Source organism: Setaria italica, chromosome III, assembly GCF_000263155.2.
Source record: "Setaria italica strain Yugu1 chromosome III, Setaria_italica_v2.0, whole genome shotgun sequence".
Lineage (NCBI taxonomy): Eukaryota > Viridiplantae > Streptophyta > Magnoliopsida > Poales > Poaceae > Setaria > Setaria italica.
Window position 1 is genome coordinate 25,605,343 of NC_028452.1, and position 12,938 is coordinate 25,618,280.

Sequence of the window (12,938 nt, forward strand, 5' to 3'; positions counted from 1 at the left end):
TGTATGTAAATATATAGGAAAATATAGCCTTATCAAAGTACCTTTCAAGGAAAAATCTAGCTATGACATTTCTAAAAGTTAAACCCAAATATCGAAAAACATATTGATGACCAAAGTTGTCTTTTCCTATATTAAAAAAATTAGAGTAAATTTTACATATGCATGATGCTTAGGGTTGTTGTCTTATAGACCCACCGCTTCTTATTTGAACTTATTGTACCCTTGGCCCCACTAGTTAGACTCACTAAATATTTCGTATTCAAATGCGCGCTGTATTTCGCGCGTATGTAAATGTGTTTTATCAAAAAAAAACACTCAACCATAGCTATGGCGGCCTTTTGTCAGTAAAATAGATAGGCATCCAATTGGAAGCCGCCCCCGCGTCGCTCGTTGTGGGCGACTTGGGCAGCGCCTGAGCTACCGCGCCGCCAGGCCCCTCCACCGCCCTGCCCCCCTCGCTGCTGCCTAAGCAGGCTGCACGGAAGGCAGCAGTGAGGCTTCTCCCGAAGCTCGGCGCCGCGGCGGTCTATGGCGGCTGCCACCGGCGTCGGTCCATCAACGCCGAGATCCGGTAGCTCCGAGGTTGGATCCAGTGCCTACGTGGCCGGATCTACGCGGGGGCACCCCTCACGGCGGCGTCAATCCCAGCCCTGAGAACAGCAGCGACGTGTGCTTTCGGTGAGGCCATGGCCAGATGCTCCATCGGCCAGCTAGTGCGGCGGGTTGCGAAGCTGTGCATGGAGGGCCGTGCGGAGCAGCGGTGGCGCCCGAGGCCTGATCGGCGGGGGTAACCGGCGCACTGTCGTGGTCCGCGTGGATTTCAGGTAGGGGTGGCTTGCTGTGGCTGGGCTGTGCGGTGGCCATGGGAGGCGGTGTCCAGAAAGAGGACGCGCGCTAAGGAGGCCCTGTGGCGCGGGGCGCAAGCGGCCGGGCTGCGGCGGTGGAGGTGGCCTATTGGCAGTGGCGCATGGGGACGCCTCGACGGTCCTGACCGTTGCGGGAGGTGATGACCGCGCGTGGCAGTAGCTGCGCACGCGCCGATGATGCGGTGAGGAGTCGTGGTAGGGCAACCGAAGGTGGTCTACGCATGGTGTGAGGAGGCACGATGGCGGCGCCGCTCTTGGGAGGGCTTCCATGGTTGTTGTCCAGGGAGTGCCGGGTTGTGTACGTGCAATGGCTAAGAGTGGGATGCTCTGGGCGAAAGCTTTTGCCAGCGATCTTTTTGGTGGCGATGGCGGCGGCGCCCTAGGGCGTCGTTCTCCTCGTTGGGGCGTCATCTTGGAGCTCCATCCTTGTTTGCTGCATGGGGTTCGCTGGGTTTAAACCCTGTCCAAATTCTAAACGAGCGACGGCGGCGCCACTGGCGTCATCCCCTCCTTGGAGGCGTCGTCTCTAGAGATCCAACTTGGCTTGTGGTATTGCTGGTGACGCGTTGATCATGGGAGGCTGCAGCCGGTGGCGGCAAGGCGGCATGGTGCAGGACGGTAAGATTGATGGGGGTTGCTGAGCTCACGTGGAGGCGGTTGCAGGTCTGGCGGTGCCTAGGGGTTTTTGCATTGTTGTTGGGCTGGCTGCTTGCAGCGGACCGCGGTGGCTGGTGTTGCTGGGCAACTGTCAGTGCGGCTTGGGACTGCGTCGAAGGATGGCGCTTGCAGCAACGACATCGTGGGACGACTAGGCTTGCAGCGGACTGTGTCGGGTTGCTCAGCTTTGCTGGGCTACTCCGGTGCGGTACATCATCGAAAGACGACACAAGCGACTACTTTGGCTTGCTGATACGGCAGCGAAGGCCATTTGCGCGGGTGGAGCAACGAGGCGAAGCCGACTTGCGGCGATGACTTGGATGTTATATGGGGACCTTGGCAAGCAAGGCAATATTGCTCACAATTCTGATGGTGAGAAAAGAAACGGATCCGTGATATGGAGTACTGTGGCGGGCGTGGCGAGGCCTTTCTTCGAGGCGACGAGAGCGAGGTGGAGTCCAACGGCGAATGTGGCGAGGCCTCGCGTGTTTGTGTTATCATGGTGGCGACTGCGAGGCAGCCTGCGAGAGGTATGGATCTGGTAATATCACTTTGTCGGATGGAGTGCGATGTTGCAGCGGCACTACGGCGAAGGGTCTCGCATAGTGTTGGCCTTCTCGGTGCAGCGCGGTCTGTTTCTCTTGATTCTCTATCAATGCGGGATCCCGCCTGGAGGTTTCGACGACTATATGGGAGTGAGAATGTTGGTGGATGCCGCGATTAGGCTTCGGTTCGGCTGCCATTGTCGAGTGCAGTGGTGTGGTCGTGTTGATGTCCCAATCCAACTGGTCGGGTTTGACGATTTTGAGTTGAGTGGTTCCCACGTTGATGTCCCAATCTAACCGAGCGAATCTAGTTTAGTTTTTCTTTTCTTTTCCTTTTCCTGCATATAGCCTCCTAGGATCGTATTTTTTCTACTCTATCAATAGAAACTCGCACTGTCTTGTGCGGTTCGTTAAAAAACCATAGCTATAACTGAAAACTCAACCATAACTCAATGCACAGAACTTATGGCTCTATCCATGGGCAAACGCTCAAATCTTATGCTCATCGTCTATTGAGTTGAACGAACGATGCTAGTGGTAAGTTTTGTGAACGATGCTAGTGGTAAGTTTTGTAGGCGTGTGAGCATGAGGAGAGAAACATAGCTTTTTAGTGATCGTGTCTTAGCACGTATTTTAAAGACACGTATTTTATTAAGAGGAAGGGGAAAAAATTACAGAGGTCTGACAAGGTCATCGAGAGATGATGACTTGTCGAGCAAAGAGAGAGATACAGCTGCATGCGTGCACAGTGCACTCGTGCTGTGCGCGCGTCGTGTATGCCTCCTTGTCATCCATCGTAACGAATTTACTTCTCTTGCCGACAGTACAGACCTCAGACGGATCATTTGTGACTAGAGGTCTCTGGGGAGTGGGGACTGGGAGAGAGGGGGCCGATGGGTCGACGGGTGATTGGTCTCCCTCGTTGCGGAGCGGAGATATCAATCGTCGATGGACGGAAGGGACGGTAGGGTAGGCTCTTTCTGGTGAAACGATTAGGATGGCGGCCATCGCCCTCCGCCTACCCGCCCGGTCCGCCGCATGTTAACTCCGACTCCGATCTGTCGTCGTCTTCTTCCTCATCATCAACGATCGCAGTAGCCAATGCAATAATTGGATCGCAAGCAACCAGCGCACATGCAGGAGGTCGTAGTCGTAGCTAAGCACCTCCGCACCTGTCGGTACTTATCAGATATTCGAGTACTTGTACTTGGAGAGACGATGATCACTCCACTGACAGAGTGACAGTATGTTCATGCACGCTGACTAGTTTTTCTTGGCCAAAAAAGGGGCAATCTGACAAGGAACAACATGTATATGGCGTCGCGGTCAATGATTGACTCTGTGGAATGCGTCGCTCACCTAACGGAAAACTGAAGCGGATCCGACTGGATCGTGTCATTTCATCCTTTTGTGCGTGACTGCATGCCATCTTGCATCTACAGGATGTTTTCTCTCTGGGCAACATGTACGTACGTACATCTTGGCCGTAACGACTTGACATCAGAACCACAAGACGTAAAGTACATCAGCACCATAGACAACGCAAGAGGTGGCTGCAACCTTTTTATGGCCGGGGTACGTACTGTGCCAAAGCTTCTTCTGCCTCTCACAAATCACAGCATGAGCTCTTGAGCTAGCGGCTGGTTTTATACTACTGGAGCTGCCCTTAACAATGACCGGACGATATCAGAGTTTCTTTTTTCCGACATTATTTTCAGAGTTTTTTTAATTTGACAGTGAAGAGCTGAAAATTTATTTTTGGTGTTACGAAGGAGGAATATAAGGCCTCCTCTTGCATTGTCAATTGCCTTATCTCCATCCTCGCAAAAAAAAAATTGGCTTATCTTCAGTGATAGTGACATTACGACATTCATGGACGACGATGATACTATCTTCAGTGCACGGACGACACCACCAAGCAAGCACATTGATCGGTAGACAAGACCATCATACCTAATAACTTGTTGTCTTCTACTCTCTTGTCATGGATTGGATCGACACATCATATATGGGTGTGGTTTGAGGCCTTAACTTGGTCAATTGGTCTTAAGAAAATATTGCAATATCTCCCCTATCATTTCATGGAATTGTTCTACTTCTACCACATGTGTTTTGGTATATGCTTAACATAATCACATAATCTGAGGATGTTTGTGCAATTTTCCTTATTAATTGATGGGTTAGAAACATTTAATTTTAACAATGTTACAAATGGCTTGTGCATGAAGATGCTTTTCCCTGAGTAAGGTGTGTAAGGTTACCAACCGATCAGCAACCAACTTAATTAGTATGTCAATGAACCTTAATTAGTAGCCGGACCCATGCATGCACGTTGATGTATGCATCGTTTGGTTGGCTGCCAACTTCATAGTGTACCACGCATGACATGGATTGAAGGCAAAACAAGAGAATAATGCAAAGACAATGAACCTATTGCTGTATTGCCTAACCATTTATGTAGCACGAGGCGGCCATTAGTTCAAAGGAGGCGGGAAGAAAACTACTTTCTTTTTCTGCCTACTGTTTACAATAGACCAGGATCATACATGTAATTGCATTCTTATCCTTTCTTCTTTCTGCACTGACCTACTTTGAGTGCCAGATTAACCTTGGCATGTCTAGCCCGACTTGTACTAGCAAAAAAGAAAAACCTATCATTTTTCTCTTGTGGTGAGCAAAAAAACGTAATTTGATGAGATCTTGAAGGTTTTTCTTCTTTGATTAGCACATGAATATAAAGTAGCTTTCATAGTAAACTGAAGACATAGTTTAGGTTCTGGTGAACAGTTGAAAAACTAATGCTATGACATTAACCTCTTTGTTTAAGAGACCAGGAATCAAGTTGATGCAGTTGCCAATTTCTGCCAGCCTAAATGGAGCTTCCCTCTGCTTTACGTACGGTTCGGTGCACCAAACCATTGTGCGACACTTGCATGTAAGGTACCCCACGACATTATGCACTCTAACCTTCCATTCATGCATCCTCATCATTCCTGATGAGCAGCATTATCAGAATGTTTTCTCTGAGCAACGCGTTCGTCAACAGTTAACCGTTGTTTCTGTTGACGTGCTTCTGGGGCAGAGTCGTAGGACAGCCTCTGACGTTACCAATTGCCTGAAACTCAGACAGTGACCTTCAGAAATTCATCTTCCGACGGTGATACTATCATCGATCTGTCAGTCTAGCAGATTCTTCAGTACAGACACTGCCTTACAAAACACAATGGCACTGTGGCCCTTGCCTACCAGTGATGTTCTTGAAGAAGCACATTGATGGATCGACAGTACCAGCCTACCTAATAAGTTGCTGTGTTGTAATCTCATTTTTGTCAGCATTGGAGAATTGGATTTGACCTGTTAACGCAATTATGTGAAACTCAAATAGGAAGTTTAATCCAGAATCAAATTATCCCTATGGCTTTGTGTGAACTCATTCGGATTTCCCACTTGTTTGCACCTTAAGTTATTTTGTTTTGTGGATATTCCAGTACTGGTGGTTCGGTGCTCTGCTTTCTCTAGAACTGTTGGACTTATTTGAATGTGTTCCCTGAATTACAAGCCAAATTTCAAGGACCCCTCTCTTATTTGTGAATAGAGCATCGACGTGAAACCATTGATTGTTTGGCAAAACTCATCTGCCAGGGGGACCAAAAGGCAAATTGATGACGCGGTTGTCAATTTTCGCCGGCTAACTAAAGTTTCTACTTTACGATTGGGGATGCACATCACTTACATGCAACGTACGACTCGAGATTATGCGTCCAGCCATCCATGCGAGAGCATCATTCCATATGAGAAAACAGTGAAGAAGCCTCCGTCTCTATGTCTGTTAGTTACTCCAAATTCCTCCAGTATTGACTAAGTTTATAGAAAAAAGCATAACCATCTATAACATCAAATTAGTTTCAGTGAATCCACCATAAAATATCTCTTGGTAATGCATTTAGTTGGTATTGTAGATGTTATTATATTTTTCTATAGAAGAGTGCTTGAAAAAATAAGAGCCGTCCATCCGGCAAAATCGACGGTTGAAACAAAGGAAGTACCATGAAGTAGCTAACGAGAAGTACCAAGAAGTACCAATTTAGTGGGATCAAGTACCAAAAATAGTGAGAAATTATTATGATGTTTTTTAATTATGTGTAAATCTATTTAATTTTTTTGGTAAGAAGGATGAGAAAGGAAAGTAACTGCAAGTACCGCTGGTACTTTAAAAGTATTGTAACAAAGCTCTTCTCTTTTCTCTTTTGTATAAACCTGGTCAAAACTGAACAAATTTGATTCAAGACAAACTTAAAGTGAACTCTAATTTGAAAAGAGAGAAAAGATTATTACTTCCTCCATCCCAAATTACTATTCATTTTGACTTTTCTAGATACATAATTTTTGCTACGTATACATATATCTAGATCCATATGAAAAGTTTTGTATCTAGAAAAATCAAAATAAATATTAATTTGGAACAGAGGGAGTACTTCCTTTGGTTGTGAGAGACGAAGAGAGGGAATGCTCGACAACAAGACGGCCTTCAAGATGCAATTTTAGCTACTGGTTTTGATACGAATGTGTTCAAAAAAATAAAAAAACTATTACACTATGAAACTACTCTTCAAGATAAAATTCATATGATTTCCATATATCTCTATCTAATAGCTTGAGGATATTCTTTGATCAAAGTTAAAAAGGGTTAACTGGAACCATGCATGAAAAATTCGAGTATTAAAAAAAAAGCCATCACGTTTACACGACAACTTCAGTTATCTTTGCTTAGGAATTGTGCTGCGCGATCAATCATGCATTCAACAAAAATCATATACTATCATCGGGCATCTCCATTACGTTGTTCCTAAACGTGCAAGCGACGGCATGAGCACACCTAATCTTCTTTAGTGGTTCGTACGTGCAAATAAGGGCCGTTTTGTGGTATAGCCTTATCTATGAATTAATGCAAAATTTTGAACTGTATATTCAAAATGCCAAAGCAGTACATTTTGAATGCTAATTTTTAAAACAAGAAAATATTTACAATGTACATATATTGCATCTCACCGTGTTGCATTTATTCTGAACAACACAATAGTTCAAACCAAATCAAAATAAACTCACTCTATTTGAGAAAAAAAAATACTCCCTCCGTCCTTAAAAAAATAGGTCATTCTACAAATTTTTGGACATACTATTAACAAAAAAAGTAAAATGGTTTTGTTTGCCCCTATTTATTAAGCTATATTTGACACTAATTGACAACCACATGCACATGCATATACAAAATAGGATAAAATGACTTGTTTTTTTTTGACAAATTTTGAATATCAGAATAACTTATTTTTTGGGACGGAGGAGTGCATTTTAAGTTTAAGGTTCAAAATAGTTTATCACCCATCCATTCTCCACAATCAAATTGTGCCATATATCATGTAGGTGGCTGCTTGGATTATCCTTATACCTCATCTTTGCCACTATAATACTAATCCAAAGCATTGGAAGGTGTGTAAGCTCAAATCTTACGGAAGAAAGGAATTCCGGTTAGGCCAAGAACTTTCGAGGGCTGGATTTCGTGTGCTCTGAGTGGTTTCTGGGCTTGATGGGCCTGAAATCCTATACCTCCAAGTGCCAACGGCCTTCTTTGTTTTTTATTCAATTATTTAAGCACTGTGTAACTCAAAAAAAAAATTATTTGAGCACTGTGATTCATCCGCAATGCACACGTTACTTTCTTCTTCAGCGAATCATAGTATAGACGTGCACGTTTATGCATGATCACCCCCAGGAGATTGAACCGGTTTAGAATAAATAAAAAAAATGGTGCGCCATTTCAAATATCTAGATATGTGCGAGTTTTATAAGTTTGACTGCTTATCTTTATTAGACGAATTGTATTGGGAGAAGCTAAAGTGTTTTGAGAAGGTGGAGTTGATGGGGAAGATGTGGAGTGCTACAAGCCCCTAAACCACCTTGTTATTACATAGGCAGCCCCCTTTATTTCGGACCCAAAGTTAGTTTAGGAGACGATGAAATTGACACCATGCCAAATTGCGTGCCTCCAAGAGACGAAACTCCAAAACGAAGACTCCACGTTGGCTCGATTCCTGGGAGCTTACATGCTAAATTGCTTTGTGTATAAACCGGCGGCAGGCACAAAAGGAGGAATACTCCTGTTATGGAATGACCCGACAGTACATATTGAGAACATAAGGATTGGACAATACTCAATCTCGGTAGACGTAATAATTAAACACTGCATGACAATCTTCACGCTAACCACGGTATATGGCCTGACGAGACGACCCAAAAAAGAATCTTTCCTACGACACATGCATACGCTCAAACCCCTGGATGACACAAAATGGCTAATACTAGGGGACTTCAATCTAATCTACCGTGCAAGAGATAAGAACAACAGAAATCTCAACCGGAGGCTAATGAATAGGTTCAGAGATGCCATAAACTACTGTGGCCTAAAGGAGATAAACCTACAAAATAGAAAATTTACATGGAGTAATGAGAGAAGGACGCTGACGCTAGTTCGTCTTGACAGAGCATTCTGCAACCAAAGTTGGGATCTCCAGTTCTACAATTGCCTCCTTCACGCGCTATCATCGTTCCACTCCAATCACTGCCCTTTGCTCCTAACTAACCATGTTGACCTTAGGCGCCCTATATCATTCAAATTTGAAAACTTCTAGGTACGCCTACCCATTTTCAACAAGTGGTCTCCACTGCTTGGAATGCTCCGATGCAACACACTGAACCTTTCCACAAATTAGGTCACAAGCTACACGTAACGTTGAAGGCTCTGAAGGAGTGGAGCACGTCAACATTATCTAATGCAAGAATGAAGATGCACATGGCCAGGAGGTAATTTTGTGTCTAAATGAGGCACAAGAAGTCAGGACACTGTCAACGGCAGAAACATGGTTAAGGGCAAAATTAAAACAACGACTCATAGGATGGGCAGTCATCGAAAAGGCAAGGAGAAAATAATGCTCCAGGATAACATACCTAAAAGAAGGAGACGCCAACACAAGGTTCTTCCACCTAAAGGCAATTGGAAGATGAAGAAAGAACTTTATAGGCTACGTAAAGAAAACGGATGGGTTTTCTCCCACAGTGACAAACAACGAGTTGTGCAAGATCACTTCAACAACATTATGAGAGAACAACCACCGCGAACGATCGACCTAAACTGGCTAGCGCTTAATTTACCCACGGTCGACCTCTTATTACTCAATAACCCATTCATGGAGGAGGAAATCCGGCGGGTGATCAAACGGATGCCACGAAACAAAGTGCCAAGACCTGACAGCTACACATGCATTTTCTTCAACATCTGTTAGGAGACGATCAAGCACGATCTACTGGCGACCATCAACTCCTTCCACAACTCTCGTTGCGCAGACCTAAACTTGCTAAACAAGGCCACAATCATTCTAATCCAAAAAAGGACGAAGCGGAGGACATTACAGATTTCAGACCAACTAGCCTAATCCACGCTATTCCGAAGATCATAACTAAGATCCTAGCCCTACGCCTAGCTCCATTTATGAACGAACTGATATCGCCATGCCAAAGTGCCTTCATCAAAGGAAGGAGCATTCATGACAACTTCCTTTATGTACGCAACCTAACACGCCACTTCCACAGAAACAAATGGCCGACCTTACTCATGAAGCTCGATATATCCAATGCGTTTGACTCTGTACGGTGGGACTATCTACTGATGATGATGCAGCACCGAGGCTTCCCACCAAAATGGAGGGACTGGATCATGGCCATTCTCACCACATCAACATCATGAATTTTGCTAAACGGGATCCCCATGGACCACATACATCATGGCAAAGGACTTCGACAAGGCGACCCGCTCTCACCGCTACTCTTCATCCTGGGAATAGACCTGCTACAACGTCTCATGGCAGTGGCCACGGAGAAAGGTCTGCTGATCAAGCTTAACGGCCGAGCGGCAAGAATGATAATATCCATGTATGCTGACGACGCGGTAATTTTCATCAAACCCACTACACGAGACGTCACAAACATAAAGGAATTATTGCTCAAATGCGGAGAAGCAACCGACCTCAAAACGAACATGCAAAAAAAGTGTCACGCCAATAAGCTGCTCCGACATACACATCGAGGCAGTTCTACGCAACCTCCCGATCGCGCGACGTAACTTCCCGATAAAATACCTAGGGCTACCACTAATGGTCACACGCTTAAGACGAATAGATTTCCAACCAATGGTGGACAAAACAGCGAGTAAGCTATCAAACTGGAAAGGACGGAACCTCACACAGGCCGGCCGTCTATGCCTCACCAAAGCAGTTTTATCCTCACAACCCATATATCTGCTAATGGCGCTCAAAACACCTAAAGAAGTACCGGAAGAGATTGACAATAAGAAAACGCTTCCTATGGGCGGGAGACAAGGGACTCACTGAAGGAAAATGCAAGGTCAACTGGACAAGGACCACTTTGCCAAAGGAGCGTAGGGGAGTGGGGATCCTAAACTTCGACAAATTTGAAAGGGCGCTGCATATCAGATGGCTATGGTATGAATGGGTATCCCCCAACAAGACGTGGGCCGGAATAGAAACACCGTGCGATGACCGCGATAGGCTGCTTTTCGTTGCATGCACAACAATCCACCTTGGAGACGGAGAGAAGACATGCTTCTGGCAAGACGTGTGGATCCAAGGACGCTGACCGAAAGACATCGCCCCTGAACTCTATGCCAAAACAAGGAAGAAGAAGAGGACGGAGCGCGAAGGGCTAGAAAATAACGAGTGGATTAGAGATCTTAATCACACAACAGGCTTCACAACAAACCACCTAAGCGAATTCGCAACACTATGGTACAAAGCACAATTTCTAGGATCCACAAGGACATCAAACCCGCAACCGTACGGCTGGCTAAGTTTACTTCAGGAGTGGTCACTAGCACTAGCGATCGGTTGGTGGCAGAAAAATTAGATTAGAATGAAGCAGAGGTTGAACCTCTAGACCTCCCAAGAGAAGGTTGGTGTTTCAACCACTGTGCCACCTTTAGCTACTTGACATTATGTAGTTGTAGATGCTATATAAAACATACATAATTCAAATTTTATGAAATTTTCTAACTGAAATTACATTTTTCGCTCTCCACCGAAAAGCACGAAATTCGTGAAATTTTGCCGAAATTCGTGAAATTTCGGCAAAATTTTGAACCTATCTAAAACTGGTAAGGTTGCAGAAACTTTACGGTTCTAGAGTTAGGAGGTGCAATTGTATAAGCAAGATAAACACAGATCCAGAGGAGCCAAAAATAGACTTATTCCTTTTAATCTTTCTATTCATGAGCGTTGGCTACACTTGAGAACACACAATTAATCCGATCCAACAATGTCAAATCCGAAGACTTCTCTGACTTGATGCACCCATCCTTGAGGGTTACAATCCAATGCAGCACAATTGATCTAGGAATCCGTCAGCAGCTCAGCATTTCCTCTTCCATCTCCCGAATCGACGCCGAGATGAGGACGCGTACGTGCACGTCAGCTGACGGAGCCGCAGGCGGCGCACCGGACGAGCCCATTCTCGTTGCACGACGCGCAGACGCGGAAGCCGCCGGTCTTCTCGCTGAACCGCCGGTGGCTGCCGCAGCAGGCGCCGCAGGGGACGAACCGGGAGCCGCCGCACGACGCGCACGGCGTGGGCGCGGCCTGCGCGGCTCCGGCCAGGACGCGCCGGAGCTCCCCGCTCTCGTGCAGGAGGCGCACCTCCTCGGCGTCCCCGACGAGCCTGCCGCCGACGAAGAGCTGCGGCAGAGTCGGGCGGTCCCGCCGCATCAGCGCGCGGAGCTCGGCGAGGTAGGCGGCGTCCATGGACACGTCCCGCTCGTCGACGGCGACGCGGAGGCCCCGGAGGATGGTGCGCACGGCGCGGCAGTCCTCGAACGTGGCGCGCACGGCGCGGAGGGAGGTGAAGTAGAGCACGACGCGGCGCTCCCCGGCCACCGCCGCCGCCGCGGCCTCCGCGGCCGCTGCGAATGACTTGCACGTGCGCAGCCTGGACGCCGACCGCGCGCGGTGAAGGACGCTCTTGCCGGCCGAGCCGGCGCCGGCGGCGTCGGGCGCCGCGTCGTCGAGAACGGCGCTGATGCCCTGGTAGTCCTTGCAGGTCGGCGACGACGCCGTCGGCGAGGAGAAGGACGGCGACTGCGTGAGCCGCCCGGAGGCCTTGCTCCGGCGGACCCACGGCGACCACATCGCCGGCGGCTGCTTCTTGGCTCCGATTCGCGCGCGTCCAAGAGGAGAGGATGCCAGGGGCGTCGGGAGCTCGTGCATGCGCGCGCGCGCGTGATGGCCTTGGTGGCTAGTTGTCTGGCTGCCCCCGCCTTCGGCATGCTAATTTTAACCAGGCTTTAACTGCCCCCAAATCTTGTGGCGTCTCCCTTCATTTGGTGCGCATTTCTTCGCTTTGATCCATTTTTCGTACTCTTTTCTTCGACACGTTGACTCTCTTTGAGAAGGTGTTGACACACGAGGATGGCACACGGGACCTCTTGTGCAGAACCTTGATTACTTTTAAGGGCTCATTTAAGGATCCATGATACATTTCATTCTTATTTTTTATTTAAAAATACAGTATAGCCATACACCAACATGCTTACAGTACACTTGCATAAACACACATATTAATATTTCTAGGAGACAGGAATACACACGCAGCTCTATTGCTATGAGCACCTCCGAGATATCGAACCTCTCAATATATACAGCTGCATCATTGATAGACATATTGCGTTAAACATATGATTTGATCACCTCACCTAGGTGCGTAGGTATACTTACAATTGTTTTTAGTTTGGGCTATACTTGCAAAAATGAGT

The 12,938-nt window shown here is 46.8% G+C and overlaps 1 protein-coding gene across 1 annotated transcript; it reads right to left on the reverse strand.

Annotated features, from left to right (window-relative positions):
• Positions 1–11,601: 11,601 nt before the first annotated feature.
• On the reverse strand, positions 11,602–12,393 carry LOC101764313 (uncharacterized protein At5g39865). Its single transcript, XM_004963803.2, has one exon. The coding sequence runs from the start codon at positions 12,391–12,393 to the stop codon at positions 11,602–11,604; it is 792 nt and encodes a 263-aa protein (XP_004963860.2).
• Positions 12,394–12,938: the final 545 nt, after the last annotated feature.